Source organism: Cricetulus griseus, chromosome 3, assembly GCF_003668045.3.
Source record: "Cricetulus griseus strain 17A/GY chromosome 3, alternate assembly CriGri-PICRH-1.0, whole genome shotgun sequence".
Lineage (NCBI taxonomy): Eukaryota > Metazoa > Chordata > Mammalia > Rodentia > Cricetidae > Cricetulus > Cricetulus griseus.
The window spans coordinates 54,882,093-54,898,692 of record NC_048596.1 but is presented as its reverse complement, the minus strand read 5'-3'; the positions used below and the strand labels follow the sequence as shown (position 1 = coordinate 54,898,692).

The 16,600-nt window shown below is 39.2% G+C and overlaps 1 protein-coding gene across 3 annotated transcripts in view; it reads right to left on the bottom strand.

Annotated features, from left to right (window-relative positions):
- Kdm2a (lysine demethylase 2A) overlaps positions 1 to 16,600 on the bottom strand; it is a 65,440-nt gene that overhangs the window by 44,161 nt on the left and 4,679 nt on the right. For all 3 annotated transcript variants that reach the window (XM_027408683.2, XM_035442048.1, XM_027408682.2), the window contains exons 3-5: positions 2,582 to 2,720; positions 1,637 to 1,715; positions 1,186 to 1,232 (exon numbers count right to left, since the gene is read on the bottom strand). In XM_027408683.2, the coding sequence (XP_027264484.1) occupies positions 1,186 to 1,232; positions 1,637 to 1,715; positions 2,582 to 2,720 (265 nt within the window). The remainder of the gene's footprint in view (positions 1 to 1,185; positions 1,233 to 1,636; positions 1,716 to 2,581; positions 2,721 to 16,600) is intronic.

Below are 16,600 nucleotides of genomic sequence, written 5' to 3'. Positions count from 1 at the left end.
ATCATAGGATTAACTGGGAGGTAGGGGCACATGCCTTTTAATCCCAGCACTTGGGAGGAAGAGGCAGGCCAATCTCTCTGAGTTTGAGGCCAGTCTGTCAAGACAGCTACTGCTACATTTGAGAGACTGTGACTCATAAACAGAAATCTTAAAAGCCAACACAGGAAAGCTATGGCTATCTACTGCCTTACTTCCCTAAAGGTTAACTAAGAAACAATCGTGAGGGGCTGGAGAGATGGCTCAGTGGTTAGTTAAGAGCACTGGCTGTTCTTCCAGAGGACCACAGTTCAACTCCCAGCATCCATATGGCAGCTCAAAACTGTCTGTTACCTCCAGTTCTAGGGTATGTGACACATGCGGGCAAAACACCAATGCACACAAATTAAAGAAAGAAAGAAATGACGATATAACTCAGATACTGAAAAAATGCTCACCTAACATGGGCAAAGCCCTGGATTTGATCCCCAGCTCTAAATAATCTGGGTGTGTGGCACATGCCTGTCACTGGAGCACTCAAAAAGTGGGACATGTAGGTAATATTAGTTTAAGGTCATCCCTGGCTATGTGAGGAGTTTGAGATTAGCCTAGTATACATTAGCCTAGTATTTCTAGACAGAACCTCTGTCTAGAAATAACAATAAAAATAAAAAGGGATTAACAAGTGAATTTCTGGCTGGGCGTTGGTGGCGCACGCCTTTAATCCCAGCACTTGGGAGGCGGAGCTCTGTGAGTTCGAGGCCAGCCTGGTCTCCAGAGCGAGTGCCAGGACAGGCTCCAAAGCTACACAGAGAAACCCTGTCTCAAAAAACAAACAAAAAAACCAAGTGAACTTCTACAATGGTAAGTACTCACAGAAAGTATCTAGGCCTCATAAAAGAGCTCTGCTTGAAAGACAAGAATATCGATCACAACAGATTTACTGAGTACTTGGTCCATAAGTTGTGATAGGTACCAAGTAATACATGGGTGACAGGTGCTTAGAATAACATAGAGCATTAGGGCACAAATAATACAGGCATCAAAGAATTTAGGCTGTCAAACAAGGGTCTAAGTGGCAAGAGGTGGTGCTACAATATTTAATTTCCAAACTAAGAAACAGCACTATCGTATACCACAAAATAGCAAGCTCGAGAATTCCTTTTTTTCCTTACTATGTTTGTAAGAGGCCAAAAGTTTGTTACTTACCCACACACATTTTGACATCATTCACTGTGAAGTCTGGATCTGGCATCCTATGAAATAAACAACAATAAATAGGAAGCACTACTTCTCTAATCAGTATGGATCTTTTCTTTTCTTCTTGGGGGGGGGGTCATTTCTTAAAAGTATGGAAAACTCTACAAAACCATCAATCTTCATGTTTCAGTTTAAATGCTTTTAAATACAAATAATTATATATGTATAAAAGGAAGAAAAGCTGAAATGTCAGTAACAATTACCTAAGAATAATAGATTCAAGAGACTTAAGCTTTTTTAAGCTCATCTACACTTTTCATTTCTGAGTATATGAATCACCTTTGAAACAAGAGACATAACTTCAACTAGCTACTGTTCTGGGTTCAACATTGTCATTGTCTGAATACCTGAGTGTAACAGCTGTTTTGTAACCATCTCAGGCCAGCACCAAAGCACTTACTTTATTCCAAGTCCATCAGAACTCTTGAAAATCAGAGGGTCTCTCAAGCCACCCCGCTGGATATACTCCACATTAAAATCTGAAACCAAAGGGGAAAAAACATTAGAGAGGAATCATTGAAAAAAAAGGCAAAAAGATTACATAATAATTTTTTGTTGTTTTTTTTTTAGACAGGTTTCTCTGTCCTGGCAGTCCTGGAACTTGCTTTGTAAACCAGGCTGGCCTCAAACTAGGAGAAATCCACCTGCCTCTGACTCCCAAGCTCTGGGATTAAAGATGTGCACCACCACACCTAACTTATAAGAGAAATTTTAGGTAAAAATGTATTGATGGCGTTTGTTACTCTTTGCATACTGTTGTGATCATATAACTTTTGCATGTTACTAAGAATTCTCTCTTAGGAAATACGGAAAGCACACTGAAAAATCAGGGTTGGAGGTTAGTATTGTTAATGAGACACTTCATACATCCTAATTAGAAATTATCAACATGTCAAAATAGTTTGAATGTTATACGTCCAGTATCTTTTTGCTGAGGATAAAAACTACACAACATATGAGGAATTCCACCTCATAAAAGGGATTTCATTGTACCTTTCTCCCTCTTCCCTCTCACTAAGGTTTCATGTAGCCTAGGATGGCCCTTAACCATTCCTGATCCTCCTGTCTCTATTCACTAAGTGTTAGGATTACAAGCATGTGCCACCATACTTGTGCTATTTTTAATTAATCCCAAGCCAAGAAATGAGAAAAAGGACTTACTCCCCAGTAGCATTCTTATTCTAGTAAAAGACTACTTCAAATTTAGCAGAGAATGAACACTGAGACAAATAAATATCCTCAACAGGCAATATTTTAAAGTTGTAAAGTTGCTAAACCCACAGCTCTCAGAGTCAATGACTTCTTACATCAAGAGGCTCAGGGTCTGAACCAAAATGATACTGACCTTTTCCCTCCATAAAAGTAACAAAATTGGCATTATATTTGTTGGTGTGGAGCTTCTCTTCCAAGTCAAAAGTTCTTTTCCCTTCAATTTCATCATCTGAAATGCCATCATCTTCATATCGACGTCGCATGGTACCACGCTGTAAAAGGATACAAGAATGAAATCATGTGCTTTTCCTTCCTCTCTACTAAGAAATCACTGCTCCCTAGATGTAGAGTATGACTTCCAGTTTTAGTTGCTAGTTTAAATCATCCACTTTCCTTTCTCCAAGCTCAAGATTAACTGATATTCTTAGAATGCACAAAATAAAATGAAGTTTTAGTAAGTTACAGGTCTTCCAAACTGTGATGTCTACACTTTGTTTTGTTTTTGAGACAAAGTTTCTCTGTTTAGCCCAATCTACCCTGAAACTCACTCTACAGACTAGTATAGCCTCAAACTCAAACATGCCTCTGCCTCTGGGATTAAAGGCATCACCACCATACCCAGCTGAATTTTATTTTGGTACCTCTTTTAGCCCAAAGATATAAATTCACAATAAAAAAAGATATAAATTCACAATAAAAACATAACCAATTCAGACCTACTAAATACCTATCATGGTTTCTCAGAGTGTAGACATTTAAGACATTAAATTAAGGGCTGGAGAGATGGCTCAGTGCTTAACTGCATACTACTCTTTCAGAAGACTTTAATTTGGTTCCCACTACTCAGGTCTGGCAGCTCAACTGATTTCAACTCCAGCTCCAGAGGATCTAATGCTTGTGTCTGTCCTCATATACCAGCACTCACATATACAAATTCATTTGTAGACATTCACCTCCCTATCTAAAAACAAAAGACTACACAATTTTAAAGACATTAAAATAAAATATATAAAAAATAAATTTGTAAAACAATCTCAAGGGGGAGAGGGAGAAGGGACTGACATGTGAAGCAGGCTTGTTTCTAAAATAAAAAATTAATTAAAAACAAACAAAAAAACAATCTCAAAAGTAGCCTAAATTAGGGGTAAAAGATGGCTCAGCAGTTAAGAGCAAGCACTGTTTCTTGCAGTGTACACAAGTTCAATTCCCAGCACCCTAATCAGGTAGCTAACAACTACTTGAAATCCCAGTTCCAGGGTAATGTAATGGCACATGCTGAAAGCCATGTACATATACACCAAATTAAAAATATTTTTTTTTTTGCCTGGTGGTGTTGGTACACACATTTGTTCCCAACACTCGACAGGGAAAGCCTCTCTTGAGTTTGAGGCCAGACTGGTCTACAAAGCTAATTCTAGAACAGCCGTTACACAGAGAAATCCTGGCATGAAAAACCAACCAACCGCCAGGCGTTGGTGGCGCACGCCTTTAATCCCAGCACTCGGGAGGCAGAGGCAGGCAGGACCTCTGTGAGTTCAAGGCCAACCTGGTCTACAGAGCAAGTGCCAGGATGTGCTCCAAAGCTATGCAGAGGAACCCTGTCTCAAAAAACAAAAAAAGAAAGACCACAAAATAAGAGTTGTATTAGGATTAAATGAGGGAAACAGTGTAAGAAAACCATATAGGGGCAGGACATATGGTTCAGTTGGGAGAGTAACTTGCCAGTGTTTTTAACAAATAGTGCAAGAAAAACTCAAAATTCACATTCAAACAGATACAGTTAAACTCTGTTACAATATCTGGAAGCAATGGTTCATAGACCTACATGTACTATAAAACTATGCAAACTTTAAGATAGTATGAGAGAAAACTGTACCGGAGTTTGGCCTGCTTTGTATCCATACAAGGGTCACCTTGAACTCCGGATTCTTCTGTCTCTACCTCCTGCTCTAATTACAGATGTATACCACCATACTTGGTTTCCTAGTTTCAGAAACACCACCAAAAGCATGACCCATGAAAGACGTGACTGATAAGCAGTTCATTAAAATCAACAATTTATTCCATTATCAAAGACAGTGTCAAGTGTGGACGAGGCTGGCCTGAAACTCACAGAGATTCACATGCCTCTGACACCCCAGTGCTTAGATTAAAAGCATGAGCCACCACCAACCTGCCACAATTGAGAAAATAGAAAACAAACAAAACATTGGGTGGGGAGGCATACACCTTTAATCCCAACACTCAGTAGACAGAGGCAGGAGGATATCTATGAGTTCAAGGCTAGCCTGGTTTACAGAGCCAAGTTCCAGGATAGCCAGGGCTACACAGAGAAACCATGTCTCAAAAAAACAAACAAAAGGCTGGGTGTTGGTGGCTCACACCTTTAATCCTAGCACTTGGTAGTCAGAGGCAGGCCCAGGCTGATCTCTGTGAGTTCGAGGTCAGCCTGGTCTACAGAACAGGTTCCAGGACAGGCTCCAAAACAATATAGAGAAACCCATAATTGAAAAAACAAAAACCCAAACAAAACAAAAACACCCAAACAAAACAAAAGAACTGGAGAGAAGCAGAAAACAGAAAAGAACCAGTCTGAAGTAGGAGATATTTCAACAGAATGGGAATCATGGGTTAGAAGAACAAGAAAGATTCTACCCATTATGGAGTTAAGACAAACTTAATATAAGAAAATGTTTTTGTATTTTATATCATTACTGAGAAATGAAGGGCCAGCAAATTTACACTTATAAAATTAGATATCTAAAAACAAAAAATACAAAGAAATGGGGGAGGTTTGAAAAAGATATACTCAGTAAAGAGATGAACAAATAATTTTTTAAGATTTTATTTATTATTTATACAGTGTTCTGCCTCCATTCCAGAAGAGGGCACCAGATCTCATTATAAATGGTTGTGAGTCACCTTGTGGGTCTTGGGAATTGAACTCAGGAGCCCTGGAAGAGTAGCCAGTAGACAGTGCTCGTTTTTTTTTTTTTTTTTTTTTTTTTTTTAATTTTTAACATCCTCTTTAATGCCAGTGATTGGCATAAATGGTACATTCACTAAACTCATCAAATAAATTAGAAAAAATAGATTGGATCAAAGTAGAATGCCGTAAAGCCATTAGAGTAGAACTGTTATTTCCTGTCTCTCTAACATTAATGTGGATAACCTAAGGGAAGTGCCCACTGCTTCGGGCAGGGTATTAAACATGCATTTTTACTCAACTACCTCAGGTATTCAGTAATACAGTTAAAAGCGAAATTATTCCTTTTTTGAAATTTTTATATACTTTATAAAGAAACTCCCAACTGTTTTTTTAAAAAAATAAAATTTAACAGTTATCACCTGATAGGCAAATAATTGAGAAAGGAATTTTACATCTGGCTTGTGACAGTGAAGTTGGAAAATTTTGCATTTTTTGAGCCTTTTGACAATAGTTGGAAAGTCCAATAGATATTCAAAGATTTGTAGCCAGTGCTCTTAACCTCTGAGCCATCTCTCCAGCCCTGAGCAAAGAATTCTTGCCTTTCAAGTCCCAAACTAAATTAAAGGTGATGCCTCTACTCCTTACTTTGAACAAACCCTCAGTGGTTCCCATCAACACAGGTAAAACTTTTCAGACAGGATCCTAGATGCCACAAGATAACAAAAGATACAATCAACTGAACACACTACAGTATAATCAATTTATCTGAATGGCTATAATTAACAAATAAAAGAAAGATTAAAAGAATAGAAAAAAAAAAGACACAGGATGATTCTTTTTTTTTTTTTTTTGACACAGGGTTTTTCTGTATAGCCCTTGGCTGTCCTGGAATTTACTCTGTAAACCAGGCTACTTTCGGTGACTGTCCAGGCATTGAGATGTCTCTGTCAATTCTAGAGTTTATGTATTATCCTCCTGGGGTCTGAGAGATGGGCTGTCCTGGAATTTACTCTGTAGACCAGGCTACTTTCGGTGACTGTCCAGGCATTGAGATGTCTCTGTCAATTCTAGAGTTTTATCCTCCTGGGGTCTGAGAGATGTCTGCCTCTGACTATATTTTTGTTAAATGGCACATGTCTTTAATTCCACCCTTTAATTACAGAGCTTAGATACAGAACAGTCAGGACTATACAGAAACTATCTTAAAAAACCAAAATGGGGCCAGGCATTGGTGGTGCACTTTAATCCTTTAATCCCAACACTCGCACTCGGGAGGCAGAGGCAGGCAGGACCTCTGTGAGTTCGAGGCCAGCCTGGTCTACAGATCGAGTGCCAGGATAGCCTCCAAAACTACACAGAGAAACCCTGTCTAGAAAAAAACCAAAGTTAAACCCTTCCTTTATATTTAGTCAGAAAAGAGAAAATGATGAGGGATGTTCTTCTATATGCTGTGAATATGTTTCTCTTATTGGTTGATAACTAAAGCTGTTTTGGCCAATGGATAGGCAGGATGTAGACAGGCAGGAAGTATAGGCAGGGCTACCAGACTAGGTGAAAGCTGGGAAGAGGTCTTCAGAGGCACGCCATATAGCTGCCGAGGAAGCAAGAGGTCTGGGATTCACTGGTAAGCCAAGACCATGTGGAAATACACAGATTAATAGAAGTGGGTTAATAAGAGAGAGAGTTAGCCAATAAGAAGCCTGAGTCTGTTTATAATTAATATAAGCCTCTGAGATGGGCATTGGTGGTACACACCTTTAATCCCAGCAATTGGGAGGCAGAGGCAGGCAGATCTCAGCGAGTTCGAGGTCAGCCTGGTCTACAGAACTTTTGAGTTCCAGGACAGGCTCCAAAGCAATACAGAGAAAACAAAACAAATTATATATAACAAAACAGTTATCAAGCAAAAACTACAGTTAACAATATTTAAGCCCACTAACATTTGGCAAAATTTAAAATTTCTCATCTGTCTTTGTGAGCCTAAAGTTTTATATATAATTTATCTTTTATCATAACTAAGGAAAACCATAAAAATAATCATAACTGTCTTCAACTCCATCAAAGACCCCAGAAGGATAATACATAAACTCTAGAATTGACAGACACATCTCAATGCCTGGACAGTCACCCAAAGTATCCCTGAAATGTTGAGGCATCTATCTTCAGCCCATAGGCTATAGTGTGTCCGGCAGACTTTTTTAATGAAGTAGGAAATCTCAAGATCTGTTCTGTCATGTATTAGCAAAGTTAGTCAGTTGCTTTCTTCTGTATAGCAGGAACCCTGACGAACCAACCATCCTGTCTCTTTGGAAGTTCAGCAGTCACTATCCTTTGTAACCTGCTTGTCCAGTTTGGACAGTGTGCTTACTGTCAGCAGTCGAGGGAAAGGCAGTTCTTTGCCCAATAAGCCAGTTTTGCCACACTGAAGGCAAACTTACTAACAAGTTTCTTCAATACCCATCTTCCTCTCTGATGTAACTGGTGTGGCCAGGAGCAGTTGTGTCTCATTGTCATGAAAAACCCTAATTTTAAATGCCATATTCTGTAGGTCTTTGAAAGTTTTTGAAGAATACCTATCCACAGGGCTGGAGAGATGGCTCAGAGGTTAAGAACACTGGCTCCTCTTCCAGAAGTCTTGAGTTCAATTCCCAGCAACCACATGGTGGCTCACAACCAACCATCTGTACTGAAATCTGGTGCCCTCTTCAGGCCTGCAGGCATATATGAAGACAGAACACTGTATACATAATAAATAAATCTTAAAACAAAACAAAAAATACCTATTCATTTGAAATATATCTCTATATATCTAGAAAAATCTAAGTTTTGACTATTATAGGTGACTACCTACAATCTGTATTTAATTATACATTATTATATTTTTAAAAATTTATTTAACTTTTATTTTATGTGCATTGGTATCAAATCCCCTGGATCCACTTGTGAGCTGCCTTGTGGGTACTGGGAATTGAACCTGGGTCCTCTGCAAGAGCAGCCAGCTCCCAACCACTGAGCCATCTCTCCAGCCTCGTATATATATACACGTTACATTTGTTTGTTTGTTTGTTTGTTTTTCGAGACAGGGTTTCCCTGTGTAGCTTTGGAGCCTATCCTGGCACTCGCTCTGGAGACCAGGCTGGCCTCGAACTCACAGAGATCCACCTGCCTCTGCCTCCCAAGTGCTGGGATTAAAGGTGTGCGCCACCAATGCCCGGCCCAGTATATATTACATTTTTAAATGAGCTGCATAAACACAATACCTAAACAAGAGTAGAAATATACATAGCAAAATTGGCCTTAAATTTGTATCAATAAACCAAAATCCATACCAATGCAAAGTATTCATTTTATATCATAGTCCCTTTTTTCTTTAGAAAGAGATTGACTGTGATCATTAACCATTTACAACCAACACATTTAAATGAAACCATTTATAAACATACGTTCACAGCATACAGAAGGACAACCCCCATCAGAACATTATGATGCCACACAGAAATTATAAAGTTAAATACACTATGAGGCCTAAGTATACAATACCAAAAATATCTATCACAAGTAGTTACACAATTACACACAACTATTTTCCTTTTTTGTTGTTGTTGTTATTTTAAACATCTGTGATGTACCAGGCACTGTTACTACTCTGATCAGTAAGACTCGTGGTTCTTGCCAGGCGTTGGTGGCGCACGCCTTTAATCCCAGCACTCAGGAGGCAGAGACAGGCGGATCTCTGTGAGTTTGAGGCCAGCTTGATTTCCAGAGCGAGTGCCAGGATAGGCTCCAAAGCTACACAGAGAAACCCTGTCTCGAGAAAAAAAAAAAAGAATCGTGGTTTTTGTCCTCAAAATATAGAGAGAGCAAATGGAAAGACAATAGTGGGATTATTTTTCCTCTGACAACAGAAAACCCACATTAATAGAAGAGGAACCTTTATCTAGTAAGAATGAAGATGTTAAAACTCTCAAGAGGCTACTGTTACATCTTAGCTAAGGCCTGATACATACAGCTAAAAGAAGGAAATATGGTTGGTTAAGGAATTGTATACATAAAGATCCAAAAGTAAGACCAGGTAGAGAACTTTAGGAAAAAGTAGCTGAGTGAAATATCATTTTCAGTTAGTGGAAAAACAAAAAGGGTTAATATGGTAGAGAAATTCAACCAAGGAAAAAGACTTAGTTTCTCATCTTTGCCATTCAAAGGTGTTTAACTGCTCTGGGCAAGTCATTTAACTTCTCTGAGCCATTTTCTGATGAGCAAAATGGGCTATTATCACATTTCCCCTCAAAAAGACAGCTTTAAAATAAAATTTTTAACAGCACATGACAAAACCATAAAAGGAAAAGTGTGATTTATTCTGTTTACCACAGCCAAGAATGATGATACATACCTATAATCACAGTTCCTACAAGGCTAGGACAGGAGGATCACCATGAGTTCAGTACAACCTGGGCTACACAGTGATACTAAGATGCTGTCTAAAAGTTAAAAAATAAAAAAAAAAATAAAAAAATAAAAAAAACCCACCATTGATATGTAGTCAATGAAATACAGAAAAGATTAAGTTCTACAGACAGGTGACTACTTAGCCAGACACACAAGAAAAAAGAAGAGTAGGCATCTATTGGTTAAGAGAGATTGTGGTAACACATTGATGATACACACCTTTAATCCCAGCACTTGGGAGGCAGAGGCAGGTAGAGTTCAAGACCAGCCTCGTCTACAGAGCAAGCTCCAGGACAGCCAGGGCTATTACACAGAAAAACACAAAGAAACCCTGTCTTGAGAAGAGAGACAGACAGAGGCATTTATCAACCACACAGGATAAGAAGATAGACCCTGGGGGCTGGAGAGATGACTCAGAGCACTGGCTGCTCTTCCAGAGGTCTTGAGTTCAATTCCTAGCAACCACTCGATGGCTCACAACCATCCACAGTAAGATCTGGTGCCCTCTTCTGGCCTGCAGGGATACATGCAGACAGAATACTGTGCACATAATAAATAAATAAATATTTGAAGAGGAAGAGGAAGAAAGACCCTGACCCCAGATTTGAACCAACCAGCCACTACAAAAATGGCAAATAGGGAGATTTGAGCAATGGAAATATTTTAAATAGAATTGTTTTAAAATAAATTTTAAATTATTTTTTATGTGTAAGAATGTTTTGCTGCATGTATGTCTATACACCATGTGTGTGCCTGGTACCCTCAGATGCCAGATGGCAGCTCCAAATCCCCTGGAACTGTAGTTACAGATGTTTATGAGCCACTCTGTGGGTTCTGGGAATGGAACCCAGGACCTCTGCAAGAGCAGCCAGGGCTCTTAACTGCTGAGCCATCCCTGCAGCACCCTAGAATTATGCCTTTTGCTTCTTGTTTTTTCAAGACAGGACTTCTCTCTGTAGCCCTGATGAGACTTGCCTCTGCCTCCTGAGTGTTGGGATTAATGAATGCTAAGTACTACCACACCAGCTGAATTTTAGCTTTTTGTTTTTGTTTTTAATGAAGCAGAGAAGGGTTTATCTGGAAGAGCTTTAAGAAGATTTAAGCACAGTAATTACCACAGAGTGCTCAGGGTGGGTATAGGCATCTCAGGATAGTTGACTATGCTAATAGATATTACCCCCCACCTACACACCATTTTTTCTTTTGTTGAAAATCCAGAAATGGAGATGGCTCAATGACTAAGGGTTTGCTTATAATCATAAGGACCAGTTTGTACTGCAGCAATAACCTAACTGACTGGGTATCCCATGGTACATTCAAGTAAGGGTTAAGGGGTAGGCACAGGACTGAAAGATCCCCAGAAAAAAAAAAAAACAACAAAATAATAATAAATAAAAAGCATAGCCAGTAAAATAATAAAACCAACAAAAAAACACTTTACTGATTTTTTTTTGAGTCAGGGTTTCATATAGCCCAGACTAGCCTGATATCACTATTTAGCCAAGAATACACTTTCAACATCCATTCCTCTGGCTTTCATCACCCTAGTACTGAGATTACAGGGTGTATCACATCCTCTGTCCCAAAACTTTTTTTTTTTTTTTTTTTTTTTGGTTTTTTTTCGAGACAGGGTTTCTCTGTGTAGCTTTGGAGCCTATCCTGGCACTCACTCTGGAGACCAGGCTGGCCTCGAACTCACAGAGATCTGCCTGCCTCTGCCTCCCGAGTGCTGGGATTAAAGGCGTGTGCCACAAATGCCCAGCTGCCAATTGTGAATTTACCAAGTACCACATTATTATGCTCTTTTGTATCTGTTAAAAATAAGGGGGCTGGAGAGATGACTCGGCTATTAAAACTACTTGTTGCTATTGCAGAGGACCTAGTTCAGTTCCCAGGATCCATAAGATACTCACAAAGGTCCTCAATTCCAATTCCAGGGGATCCAGTGTCCTCTTTTGGCCTACAAGGACACCAGGCATGCTTGCAGTACACTTACATTCACACAAGCAAAACACTCATACTCATAAAATAAAAATTTTCAAAACAGAACAAAAAACCCCTAATAAGTAAAATGCACATTCTGGTAAGTACTGAGCATAGGGGGTACTCTATGCTATAAGAACTTAACAGGAAGATCTGATAGGGTCAGGGAGGACACTTGCATAGGGCTGGAGAGATGGCTTGCCTAGTAGTTAAGTGTGGAGGAGTAGAGAAGGCCTGAGTCAATGTTTAGGGACAGATAAGTCCTGAATGTGTATTGTTGACATGGCATTGCTATGTCAAAGACCCAATGCCTCAGACCTATGGGAAGGCAAAGCTCTACACACACCCCCCATTCCCCAGTAAGGCTCAGGGATCACCAAGCCTTCCTTTGGTCAAGTTCCAATGTTGCAAAAACTAAAAAACTCAGCTCCTTCTTCCAATGTTTACAATCTGTGACTGCTCACCTATCTACCAAGACTTGCTAACTCACTCTGTTCTATACATAATAAAGGTGCTAAGATTATGGGTTGCTCTGTAGTTGGTGTCACCATCACAGTCCACCTGACTCCATCTTTTGTGTACATGGGTCTGTCCTTTCTTTATTACCTAGTAGTCCCAGGACCCAAAGTATACGGAAATTATTGTTGGCCAAGAGTGCTTAATGCTCCTTCAGCAGACCCGAGTTCAGTTCCTAGTGCCATGTCAAGCAGCTCACAAGCACCTTTAGTCCAGCGCTGGGGAATCTGATACCTACCCTTTTCTGGTCTCTGAAATCACATGCTCCCCACGCATACACACACAAATAAATAATATTAAAATAAATCTTAAAAATAAAATGCTTAGCTGGGCTTGGTGGAGCACCTTTTTAAACCAAGCACTTGGGAGGCAGAGGCAGGTGGATCGCTGCAAGTTCAAGGACAGCCTGGCCCATAAATCAAGTTCCAGGAGAGCTAGGGCTGTTAAAAAAAGAAGCCCTGTCTCAACCCCGCCCCTTCCCAAATTAAATAAACAAAGTAAAATAAATCGCTTACTGGACATAGTGACATACAATTTTAATCCCAGCACTGAGGAAGCAGAGGAAGGCAGATCTCTGTAAATTCAAGGCCAGCCTGGTCAACACAGTAATTTCTAGACAGTCAAAACCACATAGTGAGACCTTAAAATTATTATTTTTATTAATTTTTTTTTTAAGACAGGGTTTCTCTGTAGCTTTGGAGGCTGTCCTGGAACTTGTTCAGTAGACCAAGGTGGCTTCTCAAGTGCTGGAATTAAAGGCATACAAAAGGTACACACTACCACAGCCTAACAAAAATAGAGACAGACAGACAGAGACAGACAGACAGACAGACAGACACACACACACACACAGACTGACTTTAATTAAAAATAAAATAATAGTAGTAGTAAAATAAGCCGGGCGTTGGTGGCACACACCTTTAATCCCAGCACTCAGGAGGCATAGGCAGACGGATCTCTGAGTTCGAGGTCAGCCTGGTCTACAGAGTGAGTCCCAGGACAGGCTCCAAAACAATACAGAGAAACCCTGTCTCGAAAAATCAAAAAAAGTAGTAAAATCAAATGCTTTTCAGACAAAAAGTTAAAGTAAGCTTAATTCCTTAGCAGTTCATATACAATTTAAGTGGTCTTTGCAGAAACAGGAGAATTCTTTCATGTTAAGTGTTTAAAGATTAAATTATTGTTAAACTGACACATTCAGCTCTGTAAGACCAAAAGACTGCCATATTAATATCCTCAGGATGTCTTGTACTTCAGTCATGACTGATGCTATCCAGGGAAACCATTTTCCAGCATCAAGGAACCAGGGTAATCAAACTAATTATGACAGTAAACTGAAGAACACAGTAACAGAGCAAAAGTAACTCAAAGGTTCAAAGAACACAAACAGTCTCTCTAATGATCAGAAATGAAGCAAAAGACAACAAATTATTATTCCATGGCACTCCCCTTCCCTCTCCTTCCTGACAACCACTCTCTTGATAATTATAGCATTACCACCAAACACTTTAAAAGGGAACCGATTAAATTAATTGTGTTACATTCTAGTTTGCCCTTGGTGTATTCAGTTAACCATCCAGTAAAATGAGAGTTAATGACATAAATGGCACCATGCTAATGTATATGCCATGAAAAAGAAACATACTTGGCTGCAGGAACATACTACACAGACAAAACTTTCCATCTTATATTCAGTTAGGTATCATGAGGTACAGGTGAAACAAGGATCCAAGAGGTTTCCTTCAATATACAATTACTGAAAAGTAACTTTAGAGAATAAAACAACCTGGCATGGTGGCACACACCTTTAATCCCAGCACTTAGGAGGCAGAGGCAGGCAGATCTCTGTGAGTTCAAGGCCAGCCTGGTCTACAAAGTGAGTTTCGGGATAGCCAGGGCTATACAGAGAAACCCTGTCTCAGAAAACAAACAAACAAAGGTAAAAAAGTGTGCCCTATGGTAATGAATGCACTACACTATAAGCCACAAAGGAGGGAACCTAGGAGTCACAGCTATACCTCCTTTACATTAATTCTCAAAACACCTTATCAATAAAAAGCCTATGATACTTTCTGTAAGTATTTTTCAAATCATTCCCTTTTAATCTCCTACCAGCTTGCAACAATCCTGTACCAACATACTGCTTGAACCACCAGTGTCCTAACTAGTCTCAAATCCATTTCTGTACTCTCCCTGGGTTTCTTTAAGTATAGTAATTCCAATCCTTTCTGCAATCCAGTCAAATATCATAATCTTAAACATTATTACTCTGGACCAAGAAAGAAAAAAAAATAATAATACTTTGTCAATATTCTAACTCTTTCACTTACATCTCTATAGTTACACTGACCTTTTTAGTTAGCTAGCATTTAATTGCTTGAGAAGTCTCTCAAAAAATGTCAAATCCCTTCCAGCTTTAAGATTTTTTTTTTTTGTATGTACAATAATCACTCCTCCATTTTGCCTAGTTACACCTCTTTCTCACCTCATTCTTCAGGTCTCAACTTTAAACACTCTTAGCAAAAGTGTCTTCTGATACCCCATTACTAAGTGTAGACTGGATTAGGTCACTATTATACACTATGTGCTGTATTTCTTTGTAGTCCTCTGCATAACCATAATTAACATGACTAGTACATACATTTGTTTAATGTTTGAACAAAAGTAGATTCCAAGGCAAACTGTATATTTTGCATATTACTCTAATCTAAGAGCCTTTCTTAAGGTCTGATACATGGTTAAATGTTACTGATAGTTTCTCATTCCTATTTAAGACTTTGAAGAGTAGCTTCAAGTCTCAATTTAAAATGCCATCTTCTCAGAGAACCTTTCACCAACTACCCAATCTAAAAAAGCACTCCCAACTCTACAAGCATCTCATCACTGTCATAACTTATCAAAGTGTTCAGCAGCACCTGACACTACAGTATTAGAAAATTTAAGTGTTTGGCTCAGCATAAGCACTCAACAAACATTTAACTGAATGAATCTCTCAAATGAGAAAGATAATTTGGTAAAACCTGAAATTCATCCATCATCAGAACATAAAAAGTACCACCAACAAAGTTGAACAGTTTAGTAGAGCTTAACCAGACTGTCATCTTTGAATTGTAGCTCTGTCCCTTCTCAGCTAGATAACCCAGGAGAAACATTATGCCTGTTTCCAAATCTGTAAAAGGGAATCATAGAATCCACCTTAGCTGGGCAGTAGTGGTGCATGCCTTCAATGGGTGGGGGAGGGTGCAGGCAGATCTCTGAGTTTGAACCCAGCCTGGTCTACAGAGCAACAGCCAGAACAAGACAGAGAAATCCTGCTTTAAAAAAAAAAAAGAATCCACCTTAAAGGCTGCTAAAAAGTAAATTAGCAAGTAATTTTGCATCACTTAAATACAGAGATACACTCTTAAAACAAGAAACACTGAGAATGCACCCTTAGGTGGGTAATTTCACTATCCTGCTAACACCATACAGCATACTTATACAAATCTACAGACAACATACTACATGACTAACTCATGAAACAGGTACACAATAGACACAGTATGTTTGTCTTTAATGTTATTATATGACATCTCACTGTCATCATTAACTGCATTGTATGGGAATATTAACAAAGATGTCTGTACATGGTCAACACAGACACATTCTGTTTTAAAGTGTTAGTGGACCATGGCTAGTTGAGTTAGGAACTCATAAAGAATCAACTGCATATTCAACTAATTTGTGTGCTATTAGCCAGTAACAATGAGCCATTTTTCCTATCACAGTGATACTTCTTTTATCTTTATCTGTAACTCTTTAAGGACAAGAAAAAGTAGAATCAGTATTTTCATTTTTTTTTTTACATTTAGAGAGTGTGTGTGTGTGTGTGTGTGTGTGTGTGTGTGTGTGTGTGTGTGTGTGTGTGTAATGTGTAGCATGTGCATGCAAGAGCCCATGCAGATCTTAAGAGGGCATCAGAACCTCTGGAACCAGAGTAACAAGCAGCTGTGAGTCACCATGGGGAAGGGGCTGGGAAATGAACCTTCATGTAAGTCTTAAAATTCACTTAAAAATAGATTATTTTAGGCCAGGCGTTGGTGGCACATGCCTTTAATCCCAGCACTCAGGAGGCAGAGGCAGGTGGATCTCTGTGAGTTCGAGGCCAGCCTGGTCTCCAGTGTGAGTGCCAGGATAGGCTCCAAAACTACACAGAGAAACCCTGTCTCAAAAAACAAAAAACAACAAAAAAAAGATTATCTTACTTAAAAACCCAGGTATAGTGCCTGCAATCCCAAC